At 48.0% G+C, this 27426-nt stretch overlaps 2 protein-coding genes across 2 annotated transcripts in view; both read left to right on the top strand.

The window, feature by feature from the left end:
• LOC139449121 (unconventional myosin-XVI-like) overlaps window positions 1–11700 on the top strand; it is a 157726-nt gene extending 146026 nt beyond the window's left edge. Inside the window, exons 35-37 of the mRNA XM_071230605.1 lie at window positions 6980–7083; window positions 8641–8730; window positions 10256–11700. Of these exons, the coding sequence (XP_071086706.1) occupies window positions 6980–7083; window positions 8641–8730; window positions 10256–10528 (467 nt within the window). The 3' untranslated portion in view covers window positions 10529–11700. The remainder of the gene's footprint in view (window positions 1–6979; window positions 7084–8640; window positions 8731–10255) is intronic.
• Window positions 11118–25761, top strand: LOC139447877 (uncharacterized). The gene is made up of 5 exons (XM_071229357.1): window positions 11118–11148; window positions 11675–12153; window positions 21637–21885; window positions 22595–22849; window positions 25354–25761. The coding sequence occupies exons 1-5, from the start codon at window positions 11118–11120 to the stop codon at window positions 25759–25761; spliced, it is 1422 nt and encodes a 473-aa protein (XP_071085458.1).
• Window positions 25762–27426: the final 1665 nt, after the last annotated feature.

The raw sequence follows: 27426 nt of genomic DNA, 5'->3' as shown, positions 1-27426 counted from the left end.
AGCAGGTGATGTACAGGTCCTCCACACAACCCTGGCTCCTGTCTGCATCTCACAGCAGGTGATGTACAGGTCCTCCACACAGCCCTGGCTCCTGTCTGCATCACGCAGCAGGTGATGTACAGGTCCTCCACACAGCAGGTGATGTACAGGTCCTCCACACAACCCTGGCTCCTGTCTGCATCTCACAGCAGGTGATGTACAGGTCCTCCACACAGCCCTGGCTCCTGTCTGCATCACGCAGCAGGTGATGTACAGGTCCTCCACACAGCAGGTGATGTACAGGTCCTCCACACAACCCTGGCTCCTGTCTGCATCTCACAGCAGGTGATGTACAGGTCCTCCACACAGCCCTGGCTCCTGTCTGCATCACGCAGCAGGTGATGTACAGGTCCTCCACACAGCAGGTGATGTACAGGTCCTCCACACAACCCTGGCTCCTGTCTGCTTCTCACAGAAGGTGATGTACAGGTCCTCCACACAGCCCTGGCTCCTGTCTGCGTCACGCAGCAGGTGATGTACAGGTCTTCCAGACAGCCGTGGCTCCTGTCTGCATCACACAGCAGGTGATGTACAGGTCCTCCACACAACCCTGGCTCCTGTCTGCATCACACAGCAGGTGATGTACAGGTCCTCCACACAACCCTGGCTCCTGTCTGCATCACGCAGCAGGTGATGTACAGGTCCTCCACACAACCCTGGCTCCTGTCTGCATCACTCAGCAGGTGATGTACAGTTCCTCCACATAGAAGGTGATGTACAGGTCCTCCACACAACCCTGGCTCCTGTCTGCATCTCACAGCATGTGATGTACAGGTCCTCCACACAGCAGGTGATGTACAGGTCCTCCACACAACCCTGGCTCCTGTCTGCATCTCACAGCAGGTGATGTACAGGTCCTCCACACAGCCCTGGCTCCTGTCTGCATCACGCAGCAGGTGATGTACAGGTCCTCCACACAGCAGGTGATGTACAGGTCCTCCACACAACCCTGGCTCCTGTCTGCATCTCACAGCAGGTGATGTACAGGTCCTCCACACAGCCCTGGCTCCTGTCTGCATCACGCAGCAGGTGATGTACAGGTCCTCCACACAGCAGGTGATGTACAGGTCCTCCACACAACCCTGGCTCCTGTCTGCGTCTCACAGCAGGTGATGTACAGGTCCTCCACACAGCCCTGGCTCCTGTCTGCATCACGCAGCAGGTGATGTACAGGTCCTCCACACAGCAGGTGATGTACAGGTCCTCCACACAACCCTGGCTCCTGTCTGCATCTCACAGCAGGTGATGTACAGGTCCTCCACACAGCCCTGGCTCCTGTCTGCATCACGCAGCAGGTGATGTACAGGTCCTCCACACAGCAGGTGATGTACAGGTCCTCCACACAACCCTGGCTCCTGTCTGCATCTCACAGAAGGTGATGTACAGGTCCTCCACACAGCCCTGGCTCCTGTCTGCGTCACGCAGCAGGTGATGTACAGGTCCTCCACACAGCCCTGGCTCCTGTCTGCATCACACAGCAGGTGATGTACAGGTCCTCCACACAACCCTGGCTCCTGTCTGCATCACACAGCAGGTGATGTACAGGTCCTCCACACAACCCTGGCTCCTGTCTGCATCACGCAGCAGGTGATGTACAGGTCCTCCACACAACCCTGGCTCCTGTCTGCATCACTCAGCAGGTGATGTACAGTTCCTCCACATAGAAGGTGATGTACAGGTCCTCCACACAACCCTGGCTCCTGTCTGCATCATACAGCAGGTCGTGTACAGGTCCTCCACACAGCAGGTCATGTACAGGTCCTCCACACAGCCCTGGCTCCTGTTCAGCTGTGTGGCAGCTATCATTCCCACCTTTATTACCAACGTCTCTTGCAGCGTTCTATTTTTGCTCTTTTAGTGACTCATCAAATATTTCGCCTCCAAGAATAGCGAGCACCTGCCTCTTTGACTTGTTGCAACGGAGTGGTATCTCAGGCATAAAGTAGTTGTAGCACTGGCAGTATCTGGTCTCAGGTATAAAGTAGTTGTAACGCCAATAGTATCTGGTCTCAGGTATAACGTAGTTGTAACAGCAGTAGTATCTGGTCTCGAGTATAAAGTAGTTGTAACAGCAGTAGTATCTGGTCTCAGGTATAAAGTAGTTGTAACACCAATAGTATCTGGTCTCAGGTATAAAGTAGTTGTAACACCAATAGTATCTGGTCTCAGGTATAAAGTAGTTGTAACACCACCAGTATCTGGTCTCGAGTATAAAGTAGTTGTAACAGTAGTAGTATCTGGTCTCGAGTATAAAGTAGTTGTAACACCAATAGTATCTGGTCTCAGGTTTAAAGTAGTTGTAACACAAATGGTATCTGGTCTCAGGTATAAAGTAGTTGTAACACCAATAGTATCTGGTCTCAGGTATAAAGTAGTTGTAACAGCAGTAGTATGTGGTCTCAGGTATAAAGCAGTTGTAACACCAATAGTATCTGGTCTCAGGTATAAAGTAGTTGTAACACCAATAGTATCTGGTCTCAGGTATAAAGTAGTTGTAACACCACCAGTATCTGGTCTCGATTATAAAGTAGTTGTAACAGTAGTAGTATCTGGTCTCGAGTATAAAGTAGTTGTAACACCAATAGTATCTGGTCTCAGGTTTAAAGTAGTTGTAACACAAATAGTATCTGGTCTCAGGTATAAAGTAGTTGTAACACCAATAGTATCTGGTCTCAGGTTTAAAGTAGTTGTAACACAAATAGTATCTGGTCTCAGGTTTAAAGTAGTTGTAACACCAATAGTATCTGGTCTCGAGTATAAAGTAGTTGTAACAGCAGTAGTATCTGGTCTCGAGTATAAAGTAGTTGTAACACCAATAGTATCTGGTCTCAGGTTTAAAGTAGTTGTAACACAAATAGTATCTTGTCTCAGGTATAAAGTAGTTGTAACACAAATAGTAACTGGTCTCAGGTTTAAAGTAGTTGTAACACAAATAGTATCTTGTCTCAGGTTTAAAGTAGTTGTAACACAAATAGTAACTGGTCTCAGGTACAAAGTAGTTGTAACAGCAGTAGTATGTGATCTCAGGTATAAAGTAGTTGTAACACCTTTAGTATCTGGTGAAAGCTTACAGTCTGCATCTGTGGTCCATGGTCCCTAGAGCAGGTCTGGTCAGTTCCAGACCTAGAAATCTGAATATGATAGGATCCAGAAAGAGTCATGACTTTGACGAGGAGCTGCTGACTTCTCTGTCTTTGTCTTGGCCAATCTGAACTGAAAACAACATAGTACTTGCTGACAACTACTTATAGTGATAACGTCAGTGGAATCTCCTTCACCTGGCCAGCCACATGCCTCGTCCCAAGATGAGATCAGTTGCTTGATAGTTCCGACACATGACCTACGATTATCACTTCCCTGTAAGATAAAGTAGGGTCGTTAAATGTGTCCAAATTATGGGTTGAGACATGGGAGTTTTCATCTCGACTTGTAGCCTGACTGTCAGTTGTTCCGTAGACAGCATCTTGTCAGATATCAGCAATAGCTAGTCAATGCCATCAGCTGTCAATGATCCAGTGATAATGTTATGTATCTATGGTGTGCTGGTATGTGAGTATTATGTATATACACCAAGAGGGATGTATCATATGTCACTCACAGCACGAGGATCTGCTGATGTCTCTGACTTGTATTGAACACATCATAGCAGGGATGGGGACAGTTGCTGTGAGCCAGGATACACAGGGTGACAGCACAGAGAGGATCACTGACACAACGTAGTCAAGGTACAGCATGGACGAGCACATAAATATATCAGGGAGGTCATAAAAAAGCTAATTCCAAACCAATCTCAAAGATCAGGCAGTCTGAGCATCTCTTGTTCTTGCTGTAATTATGGACAGCACTGTGGAACAATCTCCCTGATCATCTCAAATGCATTTGTCATTGCCATGGTGATTGGATTCAAACCACAAACCTTCCGATCTAAGGCAAGACACTTCGTCCACACGACCCAAGAGGTTAATCCTGTCAGCAAACTAAGAAGATAAGGATGTCATCAGTGGGATGACTCCACCTGCTGCTGCTGCTGCACATTCAAGAGCTGTCTTTCCTTAAGACTCACTTCTTCAGACAGGCATACCACATCTTCCCGAGATAAAGGCGTTTACTGACTCTAAAAGTCATTTTTCCAACACCTGTTGACCTAGGCTGGAATTTCTGGGCTCAATCATAGCTACACCAGTGGTTATTATGAGTTATGTCCCTTCTATGTCCCTCCTACTGTCACCAATCAGATTCCACCTCTCATATCACTTGCTTTTCTTCAAACAAAATGGCAGGGCCTAGTGAAGACGATCTGCTCGATAATCAAGATCTATATTGTAATACAACGGGTCTTACTTCACAAAGAGCTTCAAATCATGTTAGCATCTTCAATAAAAACAGAAAAAGATTAGTTAAATAAATATGTGTTGACATCAAGTTAAAGGTTACATGCTTTGCAAATCCTGCAATCAACAGAAATCTGTACCATCATGTTGATCAGTGATCTTATGATCAAGCACTTCTTTGTGTGGTCCGGAGACAGTACAGGTCACACTGATGTCGCTGGGATGTTCCCGCTGTGTGTTATACAGTATTAACACATGCCTCACTTAGAAGCCTGTTTTGTATGGTGGATGTGGCTGGGATGTTCCCGCTGTGTGTTATACAATATTAACACATGCCTCACTTAGAAGCCTGTGTTGTATGTTGGATATTCTGCCCAGCAGTCGGCAGTGGTGACCAGGAATCTAATGTAGGGTGAACAAGTTCGTGTTAAGCAGTTGAAAACGTCATGAAGCTGATTCTATCTTAATAAGATTATGCACAACTATGAATGCACAAAATTAACTCATTATCATGGAAACCAAGATCAAGTCAAGGTTTCATTCCAGGAATTCTTGGCCGACTAATCTCACAGTGCCAAACCAGGCTGTAGCAATGTCGCATCCAAACCAGGCTGTAATGCCTCAGATTTGAGACATCTAAAAATATAATTACTGTTGGCTGAAATGGACCATATCTTGAAAGACTAAGCTGGTAATAAATGCATGGACAAAATCAAATCCAGTAGTTAATACACAAAAATGATCATGACGAGTATACCCCTGGCAACCGATCGCAAACACAATACACTAAGTTTTACCAGTCTGTTAATGTTGATGATGTGTTTGAGGGACATTCAGCATCCCTGTATACCGAGGTAGCTTCATCAGACAGATGCATCATCGTGTAGTCATCAGGGTGTATTCCAGAAGCAGGTAGCATGATGGTGTACAAGATTCCACCGCTGAGAGGAGGCTGATGATTGTAGGAGGGCTTCACTCACTGGTCCATCCCTGTGCTGTTGGCCAGATACTTTGCCCAGATAGGAATGTGCTTGTGTCCCACAAAAGATGAAACTTTACTTTGTTCTGAACATTATTGTTGGTACAACTGTGAATACAGCGGATAACTTCGGGAGGAAACAATCCAGGTGTTGAGAACACACACAAACCAGGCCACGCCTGGACAACCTAGTCATACGACACGGGAAACAAACATTTTATGTATTACCGGTATATATATGATAAGTTGCAGCAGGATCACTAGGGGTACATTGGTTTTATGTGTCCCCCATCAGGTTTTATACCACTCGCCATACGAATGTATCTTACCAACATGTTTTAATGTGACATTGTAAAAGAATTAACACATAATCAAAATTGATAGGAAACAGCTGTTCGATTGAGCTGAGATTAACTTGTGCTATGTCAATTACTTCTATTGCCCCGGAAAAGCATGCAGATTTTTGCTTTTAAACGGGATATAAGGGATTTATTCTGGCTCTCCATGTGAGTCTGTCCTGCTCATGGCGAGTTATAAGAGATTTATTCCTGTGGTGTGCAAAGTGCTATATCTTATAAACCAGCTAGAGTTATAGCCCTTTGATTCTGTGTGATATGGCATCCAAAGAAAGCATTTACTGAAAGCTCAGTTGTTCAGTCTGTCAACATCTGGAAAGCTTCATCATCCATCACAATTCCCCTCCTGAGAAATTTATTACCCTCCAATGCGGGTTACACAGTATTTTTTCAAGATGACATGGACCAATCGGATCTCTTCAGCCTGACATGGAGGTATGATAAGGTTTTTTTATCCACCCTTGAAAAGTCATGACATACCACCTGTGGTGACCTATGATATACTCATGATATACCCCGCATTGACTATGGTATACTTGTAATATACATGTACCACCTGTGTTTACCTGAGATATACCGACCGTGATGACCATGATATACTTATGATATACCCCGCATTGACTATGCTATACTTGTAATGTACATGTACCACCCGTGTTTACCTGAGATCTACCGACTGTGATGACCATGATATACTCATGATATACCCCGCATTGACTATGGTATACTTGTAATATACATGTACCACCCGTGTTTACCCGAGATATACCGACTGTGATGACCATGATATACTCATGATATACCCCGCATTGACTATGGTATACTTGTAATATACATGTACCACCTGTGTTTACCTGAGATATACCGACCGTGATGACCATGATATATCCTGCGTTGACTATGGTATACTTGTAATATACATGTACCACCCGTGTTTACCCGAGATATACCGACTGTGATGACCATGATATACTCATGATATACCCCGCATTGACTATGGTATACTTGTAATATACATGTACCACCTGTGTTTACCTGAGATATACCGACCGTGATGACCATGATATACTCATGATATACCCCGCATTGACTATGGTATACTTGTAATATACATGTACCACCTGTGTTTACCTGAGATATACCGACTGTGATGACCATGATATACCCCGCGTTGACTATGGTATACTTGTAATATACATGTACCACCCGTGTTTACCCGAGATATACCGACTGTGATGACCATGATATACTCACGCTCTGTCCTTGTGTTGCAGACATCAGCAGTGTGCCAGGAGTGGTCCCCATCACACAGGACACGCCCAACTGGAAGCGAGAGATGGTAGAAAAGAAGAACAGAGAGAAGATAGAGGAATATGTTGTACGTAGAAGCTCATGTTGTATGTGTGTTGGAGATAGCGAGTGGGGCCTTGCTCAACTGGTGTAACTCGAGAACCTGGAGTGAATGTCCCACTCTGTCATCCATACTTACCGGTAACCAGTCTGTTAAAGGTCAAGGTCAGACTGCTGTGTGAGGAACAGTCGTGTCAATGAATGAGGGCTGATCTGTTTGATGTCATGTAACACATGTTGGGGGCTGATCTGTTTGATGTCATGTAACACATGTTGGGGGCTGATCTGATTGATGTCATGTAACACATGTTGGGGGCTGATCTGTTTGATGTTACGTAACACATGTTGGGGGCTGATCTGTTTGATGTTACGTAACACATGTTGGGGGCTGATCTGTTTGATGTTACGTAACACAGGTTGGGGGCTGATCTGTTTGATGTTATGTAACACATGTTGGGGGCTGATCTGTTTGATGTTACGTAACACATGTTGGGGGCTGATCTGTTTGATGTTACGTAACACAGGTTGGGGGCTGATCTGTTTGATGTTATGTAACACATGTTGGGGGCTGATCTGTTTGATGTTACGTAACACATGTTGGGGGCTGATCTGTTTGATGTTATATAACACATGTTGGGGGCTGATCTGTTTGATGTTATGTAACACATGTTGGGGGCTGATCTGTTTGATGTTACGTAACACAGGTTGGGGGCTGATCTGTTTGATGTTATGTAACACATGTTGGGGGCTGATCTGTTTGATGTTACGTAACACATGTTGGGGGCTGATCTGATTGATGTTTTGTAACACATGTTGGGGGCTGATCTGTTTGATGTTATGTAACACATGTTTGGGGCTGATCTGATTGATGTTACGTAACACATGTTGGGGGCTGATCTGTTTGATGTTACGTAACACAGGTTGGGGGCTGATCTGTTTGATGTTATGTAACACATGTTGGGGGCTGATCTGTTTGATGTTACGTAACACATGTTGGGGGCTGATCTGATTGATGTTTTGTAACACATGTTGGGGGCTGATCTGTTTGATGTTATGTAACACATGTTTGGGGCTGATCTGATTGATGTTACGTAACACATGTTGGGGGCTGAACATGGAACAGACAGATAGTTTGACCTGCCACAATTACACACAATGGAAATAGTGAAGAGCCTCTTGAAAAAGCCTCTGCTATCATAAATGTTCTGACACACAAAGGATGTGCACATTGCTCCTGCAGCAAACTCCTCGACTTTATTTTGAAATGTTAGTCTTAGTTCAGGAAACGCTCTGACAGTGAAAGTCGGTGAATAACAGGCAGGAATGTGCTACAAGACTCATGGTCGTCAGCTCATTTACCACTATAAGGTTGTAAAATAGAAGCCACATGACCCAAACAGCTACGGGGACTTAGATTTATTCCATCTGTATGTTTCTTGCAGGATTCAGTAAGAGTTCAGATCAAACATTTCAGGGTGCAATGAATTTCCGAAGGAGGGAGGTTGAGTTTGTTTGTTTGTTTGTGTTGCAGAGGAAGATCCTGCGGGAGAGGGAGGTTGAGTTTGTTTGTTTGTTTGTGTTGCAGAGGAAGATCCTGCGGGAGAGGGAGGAGCAGGCCAAGTGGAAGGACGTCCCAGAGTGGAAGAGGAAGATCCTCATGAAGAAGTCCCAGGAGGTAATGTCGGAGTCCCCACAGCTCCCACCCCTGTATCCTGAGTTCCCCACAGCTCCCACCCCTGTATCCTGAGTTCCCCACAGCTCCCACCACTGTATCCTGAGTTCCCCACAGCTCCCACCACTGTATCCTGAGTTTCCCACAGCTCCCACCCCTGTATCCTGAGTTCCCCACAGCTCCCACCCCTGTATCCTGAGTTCCCCACAGCTCCCACCCCTGTATCCTGAGTTCTCCACAGCTCCCACCACTGTATCCTGAGTTTCCCACAGCTCCCACCACTGTATACTGAGTTTCCCACAGCTCCCACCACTGTATCCTGAGTTCAACACACTCTGTATACTCTAGGGGGCACGGGTGGCCCAGTTGTCTTAGGCGCCGCAATTCACTGTGCAGAGTTATGTCCCTTGGGCCCGCCAGAAACCAAGCTTCTCACAGCGAGAGCCCGTTCGCGGAGCTCTCTATACTATCGCTGCCACCAGTCAAAACTCCCGACTGTGAATAGGTGGCCACAACCATGCTTGGAGTTGACCTCGCAGCCGAATGACCGTTATGTTTACAAACAAGTGAAGACTGTTGTGATGCCGAATACACTTACCACTGATAAATTACTGTTCTTTGCTTGTCAATTTGAATTTCTGTTTCATTGAAACTATCGTGTTATTGATATAGTAAGAATGTAAGGGAGAAGTTGGTTGATTTTCCGTTAGTCTGCAATCTCGAACCAATCTGATTATTAAAAAAACAAAGTTAATTCATCTGGAAAACATGGTCAGTCGTAAACCTTTTCAAAATGAAACATGATGGCATTCCCAAAGACATAAACAAAAGTATAAACCTTACTACATATGGGGTTACAGGGCAAATTTCAAGATGCTTGTAATGGCCGCGCCCACACTGGTGGCAGAGATGTTACCGAGAGTGTAACGAAGGTGTCACGCGCTGGGAAGGGGCTTGCGCCAGAAACCTATGATTGAGGGTTCGAATCCTGGTTTGCCCCAATTACGTTTCTAGGTTTGTCAGCACCATACTCGTGCTGGTTGGTTTCACCAAAGTGGTAAACGTCCAAGGCCTGTATTACTTCAGGCTTTCCTCCCACATTAAGTTGACACACCGTGATATAACTGGAATATTGTTAAAAGCGGCGTGAAACCCATCTCACTCACTCACTGTATACTCTATATACTGATGGGAGGAGATAAGGGAACATGTCCAGAGGGTAGTTTGCTTCATGTTGCCTTTCTTATTTCCATCAGTATATAGGTCATTGGTAGACTAAAATGTTCTACTCATCTCTTTGATGCTGTAGACAAGAAGCAGTTAACAATGTTGTACATGTGTCGTATAGTTGTAACTCAATAAACCTGAGTCTCGTCTACATGCACTCCTCTACCACTGGTGCTTTGTGGTGACATTTACTCACTCTACAGGACCAACTTGCAGCTGTAATGTTATGTTGACAATGATTTTAAATACCTGTCACTTACTCTCACTCACTCTCACTCACTCTCACTTTCTCCTCCTACAGGAACAGGATGCAGCTCTGGCCAAGGATGTTCCAGAGGAGCCTAAAGTAGTTGTAGGGAAGAAAGCCCCACAGATTGAGCGCCCCTCCAACACTGACTGTGGTGTCCCCAAGACAAACGCCAACATTACCCCTGCTGCCATGGCGATGGACCCTGCAGAACTGGAGAGCATGCCGCCATGGAAACGGGAGCTCTTGTTCAAGAGAGAGAAAGTACCAATGACATTTTTCAACGAATTTAATCCTGACGATGAAGAGGAAGCACCTCCGAGTTGATTGGTTAAAAATGTGATATTTTTTTCTGCTGATCATTTTCTCGGAAACAAGATGAAAAGTGAACAAAATTACTGAGGTGTTTCTGTGTTTTCTACTGGAGCAGAACAGGATTCCAGGCAACACAGATGTGATGCGCGACACACGTGTCATCAACACAGACATTTGTGTCAATGCGACCTTCACGACAAGGTCACTCATTGTATCATGTACATGTAGCTGTGTCCGTCAATGTTGTGTCTTGGATGTGTGTCGGCTATGTCTTGGTCAAGGTCAAGGTCAGTGAAGGCTATTGTTCTTGTTGGATGACCTCTGCGACCTCTAGGACTGGCAAAGACCTGAATGACTGTTTGTATATTTATAACCAATCCCGCAGCATTTTGCATATTATTGTTGTGTGTTGCTTAGCAACAGCTACAGAATCTGCCAATCAAAATTCTTTTGTATGCATTTATAAGATATTTATGAATCAAACAAACAAACACAGTGTTTAGAGAAAGACTGATATACTTAATTCCTGCTAGGTGCAACAAAATCTATGCAGTTTGTTTCCATGTTGGATTCAGATTACAACCACCTCTGTCTGTGCCACATGGGTCATCTCTCCCTGGTGCGCTGTGGAGGTACTGCTGTCTGCAGTGTCAAGCATAATACTACTTTGTGAGACATTGGGTCATCTCTCCGTGGTGCGCTGTGGAGGTACTGCTGTCTGCAGTGTCAAGCATAATACTGGTTTGTGAGACATTGGGTCATCTCTCCCTGGTGCGCTGTGGAGGTACTGCTGTCTGCAGTGTCAAGCATAATACTGCTTTGTGAGACATTGGGTCATCTCTCCGTGGTGCACTGTGGAGGTTCTGCTGTCTGCAGTGTCAAGCATAATACTGGTTTGTGAGACATTGGGTCATCTCTCCCTGGTGCGCTGTGGAGGTACTGCTGTCTGCAGCGTCAAGCATAATACTTGTTTGTGAGACATTGGGTCATCTCTCCGTGGTGCACTGTGGAGGTACTGCTGTCTGCAGTGTCAAGCGTAATACTGGTTTGTGAGACATTGGGTCATCTCTCCGTGGTGCACTGTGGAGGTACTGCTGTCTGCAGTGTCAAGCATAATACTGCTTTGTCAGATGGATTTTGAAAAATAAATAAAATCAGGGAATTCCGGCACAGCCTCAAACCTACGTGCCAAGACCAGAACACCACCACCAGTGTCAGACAACACAAGAACAACACCACCAGTGTCAGACAACACCAGAACACCACCACCAGTGACACACACCGCAAGACAGTGTCGGACATCACCAGTGACACACACCGCAAGACAGTGTCGGACATCACCAGTGTCAGACAACACCAGAACACCACCACCAGTGACACACACCGCAAGACAGTGTCGGACATCACCAGTGTCAGACATCACCAGTGACACACACCGCAAGACAGTGTCGGACATCACCAGTGTCAGACAACACCAGAACACCACCGCCAGTGACACACACAGGAAGACAGTGTCGGACACCACCAGTGACACACACCGCAAGACAGTGTCGGATGTCACCAGTGACACACACCGCAAGACAGTGTCGGACACCACCAGTGACACACACCGCAAGACAGTGTCGGACATCACCCGTGTCAGACATCACCAGTGTTGTACAAGACAGTGTTCTCCATCGCAGGTGTTTTAAAAAACCAGACAGTGTCGGACATCACCAGACAGTGTCTGACTTCTTCTAGCCAGTAGGTGGACGCCACTAGTTGCTTCCAGCTGAAGTGTCTGTGACGTTGTCAGGGAAGAGTCTCTATGTGAGCCTGTGTACTGGTCTGTTGTACATGGGTATTTGTCACTCTACATTTTATATGGATGTTTTTTTACATGAATGTAAAGATTACCAGCAAGTGAACTTGTCAAATGTGTAGAAGTTGTTGGTGTTAGAGAGAAAGGTCTTCCAATGGATTGACTAACACAGGGTCTGTCTGCATAACACTGACCTCTGTCTCACTTTTGTGGAGACTGAGTCTACATAACACTGACCTCTGTCTCACCCTTGTTGGAGATTGTGTCTACATAACACTGACCTCTGTCTTGCCCTTGTGGGGGACTGAGTCTACATAACACTGACCTCTGCATCACCCTTGTGGGAGACTGAGACTACATAACACTGACCTCTGTCTCACCCTTGTTGGAGATTGTGTCTACATAACACTGACCTCTGTCTTGCCCTTGTGGGGGACTGAGTCTACATAACACTGACCTCTGCATCACCCTTGTGGGAGATTGAGTCTACATAACACTGACCTCTGTCTCCCCGGTGTGGGAGATTGAATCTACATAACACTGACCTCTGTTTCTCCCTTGTGGGAGATTGAGTCTACATAACACTGACCTCTGTCTCACCCTTGTGGGAGATTGAGTCTACATAACACTGACCTCTGTCTCACCCTTGTGGGAGATTGAGTCTACATAACACTGACCTCTGTCTCACCCTTGTGGGAGATTGAATCTACATAACACTGACCTCTGTTTCTCCCTTGTGGGAGATTGAGTCTACATAACACTGACCTCTGTCTAACCCTTGTGGGAGACTGAGTCTACATAACACTGACCTCTGTCTTGCCCTTGTGGGAGATTGAGTCTACATAACACTGACCTCTGTCTCATCCCTGGGGGAGACTGAGTCTACATAACACTGACCTCTGTTTCACCCTTGTGGGAGACTGAGTCTACATAACACTGACCTCTGTCTCACCCTTGTTGTAGATTGAGTCTACATAACACTGACCTCTGTCTAACCCTTGTGGGAGATTGAGTCTACATAACACTGACATCTGTCTCACCCTTGTGGGAGATTGAGTCTACATAACACTGACCTCTGTTTCTCCTTTGTGGGAGATTGAGTCTACATAACACTGACCTCTGTCTCACCCTTGTGGGAGACTGAGTCTACATAACACTGACCTCTGTCTCACCCTTGTGGGAGACTGAGTCTACATAACACTGACCTCTGTTTCACCCTTGTGGGAGACTGAGTCTACATAACACTGACCTCTGTCTTGCCCTTGTGGGAGACTGAGTCTACATAACACTGACCTCTGTTTCACCCTTGTGGGAGATTGAGTCTACATAACAGTCTGTCTCACCCTTGTTGTAGATTGAGTCTACATAACACTGACCTCTGTTTCTCCCTTGTGGGAGATTGAGTCTACATAACACTGACCTCTGTCTCACCCTTGTGGGAGACTGAGTCTACATAACACTGACCTCTGTCTACCCCATGTGGGGGACTGAGTCTACATAACACTGACCTCTGTCTAACCTTTGTGGGTTAAGACTTACCTCTGTCTAACCCTTGTGAGAGATTGAGTCTGCATATGTCTTGCCAAAGCCTGTTGTGGGAATGTCTGTGAGTCTACTCAGTTAAACAGGGAAGTCTGATATAATGTGTTTATGAAACTAGCAGCGATATTCCTGTTATTTCCCTGCTCCCCTGTTCCTTGTCCAGTCATCAGAGAGAGAGCCTGAGCACAATGCAATGGGTGAAATATCTTCCTGTTAATGACAACAATGGTGGATCAAGGCAGGTTTGTCCCTATACATGTTGCACCCCCCCCCCCCCCCCCCCCCCCCCCCATCTATTGTTAGATTGTATTATTGAAACCCTCCCAGCCAACCATTAGACACACACCGCCTATTGTTAGAATCTCACTATCAGAGAATTTATGTCTTCCAGTTAACATTATTGGTAATTCAGTCATGATGTGCGTACACTGTGTTGTGTAGACGGGCCCACACAACTTGCTGTCATAAAGCTGGAATATTGCTTAGTGCGGTATTAAACAACAAATAAAACACATAGCTCAACCAGCCCACACATGACTTACACACTTTTGTGGAGACTGGCCCACACATGACTTACACACTGTATTGTGCAGACCGGCCCACACATGACTTACACACTGTGTTGTGCAGACCGGCCCACACATGACTTACACACTGTGTTGTGCAGACCGGCCCACACATGACTTACACACTGTGTTGTGCAGACCGGCCCACACATGACTTACGCACTGTGTTGTGCAGACCAGCCCACACATGACTTACACACTGTGTTGTGCAGACCGGCCCACACATGACTTACACACTGTGTTGTGCAGACCGGCCCACACATGACTTACACACTGTGTTGTGCAGACCGGCCCACACATGACTTACACACTGTGTTGTGCAGACCGGCCCACACATGACTTACACACTGTGTTGTGCAGACCAGCCCACACATGACTTACACACTGTGTTGTGCAGACCGGCCCACACATGACTTACACACTGTGTTGTGCAGACCGGCCCACACTTGACTTACACACTGTGTTATGCAGACGAGCCCACACATGACTTACACACTGTGTGGTGCAGACCAGGCCACACATGACTTATACACTGTGTTGTGCAGACCGGCCCACACATGACTTACGCACTGTGTTGTGCAGACCAGCCCACACATGACTTACACACTGTGTGGTGCAGACCAGGCCACACATGACTTATACACTGTGTTGTGCAGACCGGCCCACACATGACTTACGCACTGTGTTGTGCAGACCAGCCCACACATGACTTACACACTGTATTGTGCAGACCGGCCCATACATGACTTACACACTGTGTTGTGCAGGCTGGCCCACACATGACTTATACACTGTATTGTGCAGACCAGCCCACACATGAATTACACACTGTGTTGTGCAGACCGGCCCACACATGACTTACACACTGTGTTGTGCAGACCAGCCCACACATGACTTACACACTGTGTTGTGCAGACCGGCCCACACATGACTTACACACTGTATTGTGCAGACCGGCCCACACATGACTTACACACTGTGTTGTGCAGACCGGCCCACACTTGACTTACACACTGTGTTATGCAGACGAGCCCACACATGACTTACACACTGTGTGGTGCAGACCAGGCCACACATGACTTATACACTGTGTTGTGCAGACCGGCCCACACATGACTTACGCACTGTGTTGTGCAGACCAGCCCACACATGACTTACACACTGTGTGGTGCAGACCAGGCCACACATGACTTATACACTGTGTTGTGCAGACCGGCCCACACATGACTTACGCACTGTGTTGTGCAGACCAGCCCACACATGACTTACACACTGTATTGTGCAGACCGGCCCATACATGACTTACACACTGTGTTGTGCAGGCTGGCCCACACATGACTTATACACTGTATTGTGCAGACCAGCCCACACATGAATTACACACTGTGTTGTGCAGACCGGCCCACACATGACTTACACACTGTGTTGTGCAGACCAGCCCACACATGACTTACACACTGTGTTGTGCAGACCGGCCCACACATGACTTACACACTGTATTGTGCAGACCGGCCCACACATGACTTACGCACTGTGTTGTGCAGACCGGCCCACACATGACTTACACACTGTGTTGTGCAGACCGGCCCACACACGACTTACTCAATATATGTCACATTTGATGTAGTGGAATGGATTTTGTAATGCAGTATTTTGTTGTGGTAAATCTCCGTGACAGATTCAAGTAGAACTATCTTTTACATACACCTGTATTTTGGATACTTTATGACATATTTATTGCTTTTATCTGCAGCTATGCACGGAGTGGCTCTCTATTCTGAGATAGATGTCCTGTGCTTGGTACTCCCGGATGTAGATTTCATCTGGTACATCCCAGTTTAAACAAACCTAATGTAGATATGTACTGGTACAGGGGTGTTAACCCTGGCCTCCTTTCAGACTCATTAGATATGCATGTTCGTCATTTAGTTTAATTTTTGGGTTGTTTGTAACTTGAATGACAAAATCAAGATTTGAACTTCACAGCGGTAAGCATTTGTTACAGTTTAGTTTGTGTTCAAGTTTTACTCAAAAATTAATTTTGTATAACATTTATTGTTCATTTGTAGCAGATTATCTTAAATATTTGGTGCTGAACCATTGAGTATTGACAATCATAACCGCTCAAAGCCTGCTTTATGTATCACAGTTGTGTGATGGACAGGATTCAGTAACTCCTGGCTCCTGCTGATGTATGGGGAACTACTGTGACTCAGTATCTTCATGGGCCTTATTCCACATGGTGACCCCAGCTCTACAGCTCTCTGGGGTCTGTGATTCACGAGATTCAATGGTTATAGCTTTACAGCTCCCTGGAGTCTGTGATTCACGAGATTCAATAGTTATAGCTCTACAGCTCTCTGGAGTCTGTGATTCACGAGATTCAATGGTTATAGCTCTACAGCTCTCTGGAGTCTGTGATTCACGAGATTCAATGGTTGTAGCTCTATGACTATCTGGAGTCTGTGATTCACGAGATTCAATTGTTATAGCTCTATGACTATCTGGAGTCTGTGATTCATGAGATTCAATGGCTATAGCTCTACAGCTCTCTGGAGTGTGATTCACGAGATTCATTCATCATAGTGCTCAGTTGACCTTGTGGAATGAGGTACTGTGACCTTGTTGACCTATGTGACAGTCAAGGTCAATGTCACAAGGAAATACTGGTAGAGATTTTCCCGGAAGTTTGCTGCTAAGAGTTTTATGAAGGATGCAGTCATGTATTGCTTTGACAGCAGCTGCTACACCCATGTATGTTTACAGTATTTGTTCTACCCCCAACAGTATTGTACATCACCATCAGTATTGACCAGCCGGGCTCACAGATTCACCAGCCATGTTAAGGCTTCCAGTTCCGACTCAGTGAAATCCAGCTAGAACACAGCTGCCATCCAGCACCAGCTCCGACTCGGTGCATGACAGACTGAGTCAACTCCCAGAACATACTGAATACCCTTCTCATGTAGGCGTGTATGTAGGATGGCCATCAGGTTGTTAATGCTTGCAAAGAAGGTAGTCTGTTGGTTTTTCAAAGTCCTATTATCTACGGTTTCTATTTCATGGGAGGTCAAATATACTCATACTGATTTGTAAACAACTATTTATTGGATGTGTACTTTTGACAGCTTTTGATACAAACCTGCTGTGTACTTAACACCCTACATCAGCCTGACTGACCTTGACCTAGTGACCTTGGAAATAGAGAGCAGACTTTACGTAACTGAAATGTGCACAAACATTTGACGGAGTTTGTGGATAGTTCCTTGAAATTTCTTGTTTTAATGATAATCATAAAGTGCTTATCAAGGTCAAGGTCATTTATCAATGTCACTTCTGTGGCAGCAAGCTCCCAATATGTTCCAACACAGTGGAGCTCTGCCCCCATCAATCTCATCCGTACATGCAAGTGTGCCAACCAATTCAACCACTGATGCCCTCTTTTGTTTCACCCAAACTTTGTTTTACCGATGTAGGCTGCCCTGCATGCTTTCGATGTATGACTTGCTGCCCCGCGTAGGCCACCTTGCAATGAGAACTGGTTTGATTGGGTTCGTATATTTACACATTACACCTGTCTGTAGATATTTTCCTGAAATGCTCAGATTTTCAGAACTTTAGTATTTTCCAGCCTTTACCTGTTCTTATTTGTAGATATATTTTTTGTGTTTTATGTACAGAATTGTCACTTACTGGTCATGAAAATAAACATTTTCATCCACATCTTGTGTAGAGTGGTTTGTTATTGGTTGTGACACAGCAAACTTAGTGTTCAGCTCACCTTGACATCTGAAAACATCAGTTGTTCTAAATACCTATCTTAACTACTCTTTTTCACACACCAATATACTTTTCACATAGCACCACACGTGTGTTTCTGATTAATATCTGGAAATTTGACAGACATTTCAGTAAAAATAGTTTACAATAGGTACCTTATAGAATGATGTAATGAGACAAAATTTATATGAGTAAGTCTCAAAGACACATTGACACAGACCTCTCACCCTGCTTCATGTTCTCATGATGAACACAAAGTCCAATAGATACCGTATTTGACCGCGGATAAGCTGACCCCGTAGATAAGCCGAGGTGCTAACTTGACCATTGAAATATGAAAGAAAATGATATGACCCACAGATAAGCCGAACCAGGAAGTGAAAGGTAAAAAACACTGCGAAGCCGGTACGCGCAGATATTCAAAAATATCAGATGACAAACGTAATTAGATTGAAAAAGTCATTATTATTTCTAATTAAGATTTAACAAACCAGTCATCCACTTTCATAATGTGGGAAGCTGTTTCTCTTGTCTTTTTAAATCTCATAATATATGTTGCCATCAACAACGACGCGCCATTTTGTGAATCGGTGTATATAGAATTATGAACCCGTGAGAAAATATATCAGCTAGAGCGAAAACTCGCAATCTGATTTCAGCGTCTTAAGCATGGCGTTTTTGTTTCAAACTCATGATGAGAATAAAAATCTACTACTTTTTTGAATGAAATAAACTATGAACACATTGAATGACCATCACTTTCTCACAGGTTTCTCCATTTTATTAAACTAATCCCTAGAAAACAAAGGAATTAAGCCCCTACTCCCAACACGATGGCTAAGCACCCAAAACTTGAAAATGTTTGTGTAAACAACATGACAATACCAATCGGCCCGTTGTTATCAGTGCTCATTTCCTTGTGTACCGTGGTGCTTTTTAAACAACAGGAAGCAATCACACAGTGGTCACCGTTTGTGACACTGATACTCACCTTCTATGATAAAGAACAAGTGCTGTTCACTGGAGTTGATCAACATTTATTCCTGGATATTGAAGGGATATCATATGCATGGATATCTGCCTGACAGAACACACCCACACTCCCCTCACGGGGATATCTGCCAAACAGAACTCCACTCCCCTCACAGGGATATCTGCCTAACAGAACTCCCCTCCACTCCCCTCACAGGGATATCTGCCTGACATAGCTCCCCTCCCCTCACAAGGATATCTGCCTAACAGAACTACCCTCTCCTCCCCTCACAGGGATATCTGCCTGACATAGCTCCCCTCCCCTCACAAGGATATCTGCCTAACAGAACTACCCTCTCCTCCCCTCACACGGATATCTGCTGAACAGAACTCCTCTCCCCTCACAAGGATATCTGCCTAACAGAACTCCCCTCCACTACCCTCACAGGGATATCTGCCTGACAGAGCTCCCCTCCCCTCACAGGGATATCTGCCTAACAGAACTCCCCTCCCCTCCCCTCACAGGGATATCTGCCTGACATAGCTCCCCTCCCCTCACAAGGATATCTGCCTAACAGAACTACCCTCTCCTCCCCTCACACGGATATCTGCTGAACAGAACTCCTCTCCCCTCACAAGGATATCTGCCTAACAGAACTCCCCTCCACTACCCTCACAGGGATATCTGCCTGACAGAGCTCCCCTCCCCTCACAGGGATATCTGCCTAACAGAACTCCCCTCCCCTCCCCTAACAAGGATATCTGCCTGACAGAACACACCTCCCCTCCCCTCACAGGGATATCTGCCTAACAGAGCTCCCCTCCACTACCCTCACAGGGATATCTGCCTGACAGAGCTCCCCTCCCCTCACAGGGATATCTGCCTAACAGAACTCCCCTCCCCTCCCCTAACAAGGATATCTGCCTGACAGAACACACCTCCCCTCCCCTCACAGGGATATCTGCCTAACAGAGCTCCCCTTCACTCCCCTCACAGGGATATCTGCCTTACAGAACTCCCCTCTGTTCCCCTAAAGGGATATCTGCCTGACAGAACACCCCTCCCCTCCCCTCACAGGGATATCTGCCTGACGGAACTCCCCTCCCCTCACAGGGATATCTGCCTAACAGAACTCCCCTCCCCTCCCCTCACAGGGATATCTGCCTAACAGAACTCCCCTCTGTTCCCCTACAGGGATATCTGCCTGACAGAGCTCCCCTCCCCTCCCCTCACAGGGATATCTGCCTAACAGAACTCCCCTTTACTCCCCTCACAGGGATATCTGCCTAACAGAGCTCCCCTCCACTCCCCTCACAGGGATATCTGCCTGACAGAACTCCCCTCTGTTCCCCTACAGGGATATCTGCCTGACAGAACTCCCCTCTGTTCCCCTACAGGGATATCTGCCTGACAGACTCCCCTCCACTCCCCTCACAGGGATATCTGCCTAACAGAGCTCCCCTCCACTCCCCTCACAGGGATATCTGCCTGACAGAACTCCCCTCTGTTCCCCTACAGGGATATCTGCCTGACGGAACTCCCCTCCCCTCACAGGGATATCTGCCTAACAGAACTCCCCTCCACTCCCCTCCACTCCCCTCACAGGGATATCTGCCTGACAGAACTACCCTCTCCTCCCCTCACAGGGATATCTGCCTAACAGAACTCCCCTCCACTCCCCTCACAGGGATATCTGCCTGACAGAACTCCCCTCCCCTCCCCTCCCCTCACAGGGATATCTGCCTAACAGAACTCCCCTCCACTCCCCTCACAGGGATATCTGCCTGACAGAACTCCCCTCCCCTCACAGGGATATCTGCCTAACAGAACTCCCCTCCACTCCCCTCACAGGGATATCTGCCTCACAGAACTCCCCTCTGTTCCCCTCACAGGGACATCTGCCTGACAGAACTCCCCTCTGTTCCCCTACAGGGATATCTGCCTAACAGAACTCCCCTCCCCTCCACTCACAGGGATATCTGCCTGGCAGAACTCCCCTCCCCTCTACTCCCCTCACAGGGATATCTGCCTAACAGAACTCCCCTCCGCTACCCTCACAGGGATATCTGCCTAACAGAAACTCCCCTCCACTCCCCTCACAGGGATATCTGCCTGACAGAACTCCCCTCCACTCCCCTCACAGGGATATCTGCCTGACAGAACTCCCCTCTGTTCCCCTACAGGGATATCTGCCTAACAGAACTCCCCTCCCCTCCCCTCTACTCCCCTCACAGGGATATCTGCCTAACAGAACTCACCTCCCCTCACCTCCACTCCCCTCACAGGGATATCTGTCTAACAGAACTCCCCTCCACTCCCCTCTACTCCCCTCACAGGGATATCTGCCTAACAGAACTCCCCTCCACTCCCCTCACAGGGATATCTGCCTAACAGATCACACCTCCCCTCCCCTCACAGGGATATCTGCCTGACAGAACTCCCCTCTGTTCCCCTACAGGGATATCTGCCTAACAGAACTCCCCTCCCCTCCCCTCTACTCCCCTCACAGGGATATCTGCCTAACAGAACTCACCTCCCCTCACCTCCACTCCCCTCACAGGGATATCTGTCTAACAGAACTCCCCTCCACTCCCCTCTACTCCCCTCACAGGGATATCTGCCTAACAGAACTCCCCTCCACTCCCCTCACAGGGATATCTGCCTGAGAGAACTCCCCTCTGTTCCCCTACAGGGATATCTGCTTAACGTAACTCCCCTCCCCTCACAGGGATATCTGCCTAACAGAACTCCCCTCCACTCCCCTCACAGGGATATCTGCCTGACAGAACTACCCTCTCCTCCCCTCACAGGGATATCTGCCTAACAGATCTCCCCTCCCCTCCCCTCACAGGGATATCTGCCTAACAGAACTCCCCTCCACTCCCCTCACAGGGATATCTGCCTGACAGAACTCCCCTCTGTTCCCCTCACAGGGATATCTGCCTGGCAGAACTCCCCTCCCCTTCCCTCCCCTCACAGGGATATCTGCCTAACAGAACTCCCCTCCCCTCACAGGGATATCTGCCTAACAGAACTCCCCTCCCCTCCCCTCACAGGGATATCTGCCTAACAGAACTCCCCTCCCCTCCCCTCACAGGGATATCTGCCTAACAGAACTCCCCTCCCCTCACAGGAATATCTGCCTAACAGAACTCCCCTCCTCTCCCCTCACAGGGATATCTGCCTTACAGAACTCCCCTCCCCTCCCCTCACAGGGATATCTGCCTAACAGAACTACCCTCTCCTCACAGGAATATCTGCCTGGCAGAATTCCCCTCCCCTCTACTCCCCTCACAGGGATATCTGCCTAACAGAACTCCCCTCCCCTCCCCTCACAGGGATATCTGCCTAAACAGAACTCCCCTCCCCTCACAGGAATATCTGCCTAACAGAACTCCCCTCCTCTCCCCTCACAGGGATATCTGCCTTACAGAACTCCCCTCCCCTCCCCTCACAGGGATATCTGCCTAACAGAACTTCCCTCCACTCCCCTCACAGGGATATCTGCCCAACAGAACTCCCCTCCCCTCCACTCACAGGGATATCTGCCTAACAGAACTCCCCTCCCCTCACAGGGATATCTGCCTAACAGAACTCCCCTCCACTCCCCTCACAGGGATATCTGCCTGAGAGAACTCCCCTCTGTTCCCCTACAGGGATATCTGCTTGACGTAACTCCCCCTCCCCTCACAGGGATATCTGCCTAACAGAACTCCCCTCCACTCCCCTCACAGGGATATCTGCCTAACAGAACTCCCCTCCACTCCCCTCACAGGGATATCTGCCTGACAGAACTACCCTCTCCTCCCCTCACAGGGATATCTGCCTAACAGATCTCCCCTCCCCCTCCCCTCACAGGGATATCTGCCTAACAGAACTTCCCTCCACTCCCCTCTACTCCACTCACAGGGATATCTGCCTAACAGAACTCCCCTCCCCTCCCCTCACAGGGATATCTGCATAACAGAACTCCCCTCCCCTCACAGGGATATCTGCCTGACAGAACTCCCCTCTGTTCCCCTCACATGGATATCTGCCTGGCAGAACTCCCCTCCCCCTTCCCTCCCCTCACAGGGATATCTGCCTAACAGAACTCCCCTCCCCTCCCCTCACAGGGATATCTGCATAACAAAACTCCCCTCCCCTCACAGGGATATCTGCCTAACAGAACTCCCCTCCCCTCCCCTCACAGGGATATCTGCTAACAGAACTCCCCTCCCCTCACAGGGATATCTGCCTAACAGAACTCCCCTCCACTCCACTCACAGGGATATCTGCCTAACAGAACTCACCTCCCCTCACAGGCATATCTGCCTAACAGAACTCCTCTCCCCTCCCCTCACAGGGATATCTGCCTTACAGAACACCCCTCCCCTCACAGGGATATCTGCCTAACAGAACTCCCCTCCCCTCCCCTCACAGGGATATCTGCCTAACAGAACTCCCCTCCCCTCACAGGGATATCTGCCTAACAGAACTCCCCTCCCCTCCCCTCACAGGGATATCTGCCTCACAGAACTCCCCTCCCCTCACAGGAATATCTGCCTAACAGAACTCCCCTCCTCTCCCCTCACAGGGATATCTGCCTTACAGAACTCCCCTCCCCTCCCCTCACAGGGATATCTGCCTAACAGAACTCCCCTCCCCTCTACTCCCCTCACAGGGATATCTGCCTAACAGAACTCCCCTCCGCTACCCTCACAGGGATATCTGCCTAACAGAACTCCCCTCCACTCCCCTCACAGGGATATCTGCCTGACAGAACTCCCTTCCACACCCCTCACAGGGATATCTGCCTGACAGAACTCCCCTCTGTTCCCCTACAGGGATATCTGCCTGACAGAACTCCCCTCTGTTCCCCTACAGGGATATCTGCCTGACAGAACTCCCCTCCCCTCCCCTCCCCTCCCCTCACAGGGATATCTGCCTAACAGAACTCCCCTCCACTCCCCTCACAGGGATATCTGCCTGACAGAACTCCCCTCCCCTCACAGGGATATCTGCCTAACAGAACTCCCCTCCCCTCACAGGGATATCTGCCTAAAAGAACTCCCCTCCCCTCACAGGGATATCTGCCTGACAGAACTCCCCTCCCCTCCTCTCCCCTCACAAGGATATCTGCCTAACAGAATTCCCCTCCCCCTCACAAGGATATCTGCCTAACAGAACTCCCCTACCCTCCACTCACAGGGATATCTGCCTAACAGAACTCCCCTCCCCTCACAGGGATATCTGCCTAACAGAACTCCCCTACCCTCCACTCACAGGGATATCTGCCTAACAGAACTCCCCTCCACTCCCCTCACAGGGATATCTGCCTGACAGAACTCCCCTCCCCTCCTCTCCCCTCACAAGGATATCTGCCTAACAGAATTCCCCTCCCCTCACAAGGATATCTGCCTAACAGAACTCCCCTCCCCTCACAAGGATATCTGCCTAACAGAACTCCCCTACCCTCACAAGGATATCTGCCTAACAGAACTCCCCTACCCTCACAAGGATATCTGCCTAACAGAACTCCCCTACCCTCACAAGGACATCTGCCTAACAGAACACACACACACACACACACACACACACACACACACACACACACACACACCCCCCCCCCCTTTTCCCTGTTGAACCTATACCGATGTCCGTTATAAGAACATGTGATCTGCATATTGAAAATATACTCTCTTTACATGTCGGCAGGAGGGACATGTTATCGGTACTCTAGGTGATAGAGACTCATAATCACATGCTCATGGTATATTGAATGTTAAACTCATTTACCTTCTACAATGTGAAGTATGTCTCAGTGTTTCCTCGGCACGATAAAACGAACATCTACCTTTCCACCCCCAACCCTATAACGATTGCCCCCTAAAGACCAGTATGTGGTAACAACACACACATGTCAATCACCTCGAGCCATGGCTCATTTGGTTTCTCTTCTTGTTTGTAGTTTACCAGTCGCTGACCATCCATTTCCTCCCTCAACCATGACTTGTGTACTGCCTAAGCATGTAGTTTCAGGTTAACAATGCACACTGACGATACCGAAACACCAAACACTGTTAGGGTAACAGAACTCCCCTCCCCTCCCCTCACAGGGATATCTGCCTAACAGAACTCCCCTCCCCTCCCCTCACAGGGATATCTGCATAACAGAACTCCCCTCCCCTCACAGGGATATCTGCCTGACAGAACTCCCCTCTGTTCCCCTCACATGGATATCTGCCTGGCAGAACTCCCCTCCCCTTCCCTCCCCTCACAGGGATATCTGCCTAACAGAACTCCCCTCCCCTCCCCTCACAGGGATATCTGCATAACAAAACTCCCCTCCCCTCACAGGGATATCTGCCTAACAGAACTCCCCTCCCCTCCCCTCACAGGGATATCTGCTAACAGAACTCCCCTCCCCTCACAGGGATATCTGCCTTACAGAACTCCCCTCCACTCCACTCACAGGGATATCTGCCTAACAGAACTCACCTCCCCTCACAGGCATATCTGCCTAACAGAACTCCCCTCCCCTCCCCTCACAGGGATATCTGCCTTACAGAACACCCCTCCCCTCACAGGGATATCTGCCTAACAGAACTCCCCTCCCCTCCCCTCACAGGGATATCTGCCTAACAGAACTCCCCTCCCCTCACAGGGATATCTGCCTAACAGAACTCCCCTCCCCTCCCCTCACAGGGATATCTGCCTAACAGAACTCCCCTCCCCTCACAGGAATATCTGCCTAACAGAACTCCCCTCCTCTCCCCTCACAGGGATATCTGCCTTACAGAACTCCCCTCCCCTCCCCTCACAGGGATATCTGCCTAACAGAACTCCCCTCCCCTCTACTCCCCTCACAGGGATATCTGCCTAACAGAACTCCCCTCCGCTACCCTCACAGGGATATCTGCCTAACAGAACTCCCCTCCACTCCCCTCACAGGGATATCTGCCTGACAGAACTCCCTTCCACACCCCTCACAGGGATATCTGCCTGACAGAACTCCCCTCTGTTCCCCTACAGGGATATCTGCCTGACAGAACTCCCCTCTGTTCCCCTACAGGGATATCTGCCTGACAGAACTCCCCTCCCCTCCCCTCCCCTCCCCTCACAGGGATATCTGCCTAACAGAACTCCCCTCCACTCCCCTCACAGGGATATCTGCCTGACAGAACTCCCCTCCCCTCACAGGGATATCTGCCTAACAGAACTCCCCTCCCCTCACAGGGATATCTGCCTAAAAGAACTCCCCTCCCCTCACAGGGATATCTGCCTGACAGAACTCCCCTCCCCTCCTCTCCCCTCACAAGGATATCTGCCTAACAGAATTCCCCTCCCCTCACAAGGATATCTGCCTAACAGAACTCCCCTACCCTCCACTCACAGGGATATCTGCCTAACAGAACTCCCCTCCCCTCACAGGGATATCTGCCTAACAGAACTCCCCTACCCTCCACTCACAGGGATATCTGCCTAACAGAACTCCCCTCCACTCCCCTCACAGGGATATCTGCCTGACAGAACTCCCCTCCCCTCCTCTCCCCTCACAAGGATATCTGCCTAACAGAATTCCCCTCCCCTCACAAGGATATCTGCCTAACAGAACTCCCCTCCCCTCACAAGGATATCTGCCTAACAGAACTCCCCTACCCTCACAAGGATATCTGCCTAACAGAACTCCCCTACCCTCACAAGGATATCTGCCTAACAGAACTCCCCTACCCTCACAAGGACATCTGCCTAACAGAACACACACACACACACACACACACACACACACACACACACACACACACACCCCCCCCTTTTCCCTGTTGAACCTATACCGATGTCCGTTATAAGAACATGTGATCTGCATATTGAAAATATACTCTCTTTACATGTCGGCAGGAGGGACATGTTATCGGTACTCTAGGTGATAGAGACTCATAATCACATGCTCATGGTATATTGAATGTTAAACTCATTTACCTTCTACAATGTGAAGTATGTCTCAGTGTTTCCTCGGCACGATAAAACGAACATCTACCTTTCCACCCCCAACCCTATAACGATTGCCCCCTAAAGACCAGTATGTGGTAACAACACACACATGTCAATCACCTCGAGCCATGGCTCATTTGGTTTCTCTTCTTGTTTGTAGTTTACCAGTCGCTGACCATCCATTTCCTCCCTCAACCATGACTTGTGTACTGCCTAAGCATGTAGTTTCAGGTTAACAATGCACACTGACGATACCGAAACACCAGGGCTACTA

Source organism: Haliotis cracherodii, unplaced genomic scaffold (genome assembly GCF_022045235.1).
Source record: "Haliotis cracherodii isolate W230 unplaced genomic scaffold, xgHalCrac1.p SCAF_7, whole genome shotgun sequence".
NCBI lineage: Eukaryota > Metazoa > Mollusca > Gastropoda > Lepetellida > Haliotidae > Haliotis > Haliotis cracherodii.
This window is presented reverse-complemented; position numbering and strand designations above follow the sequence as displayed.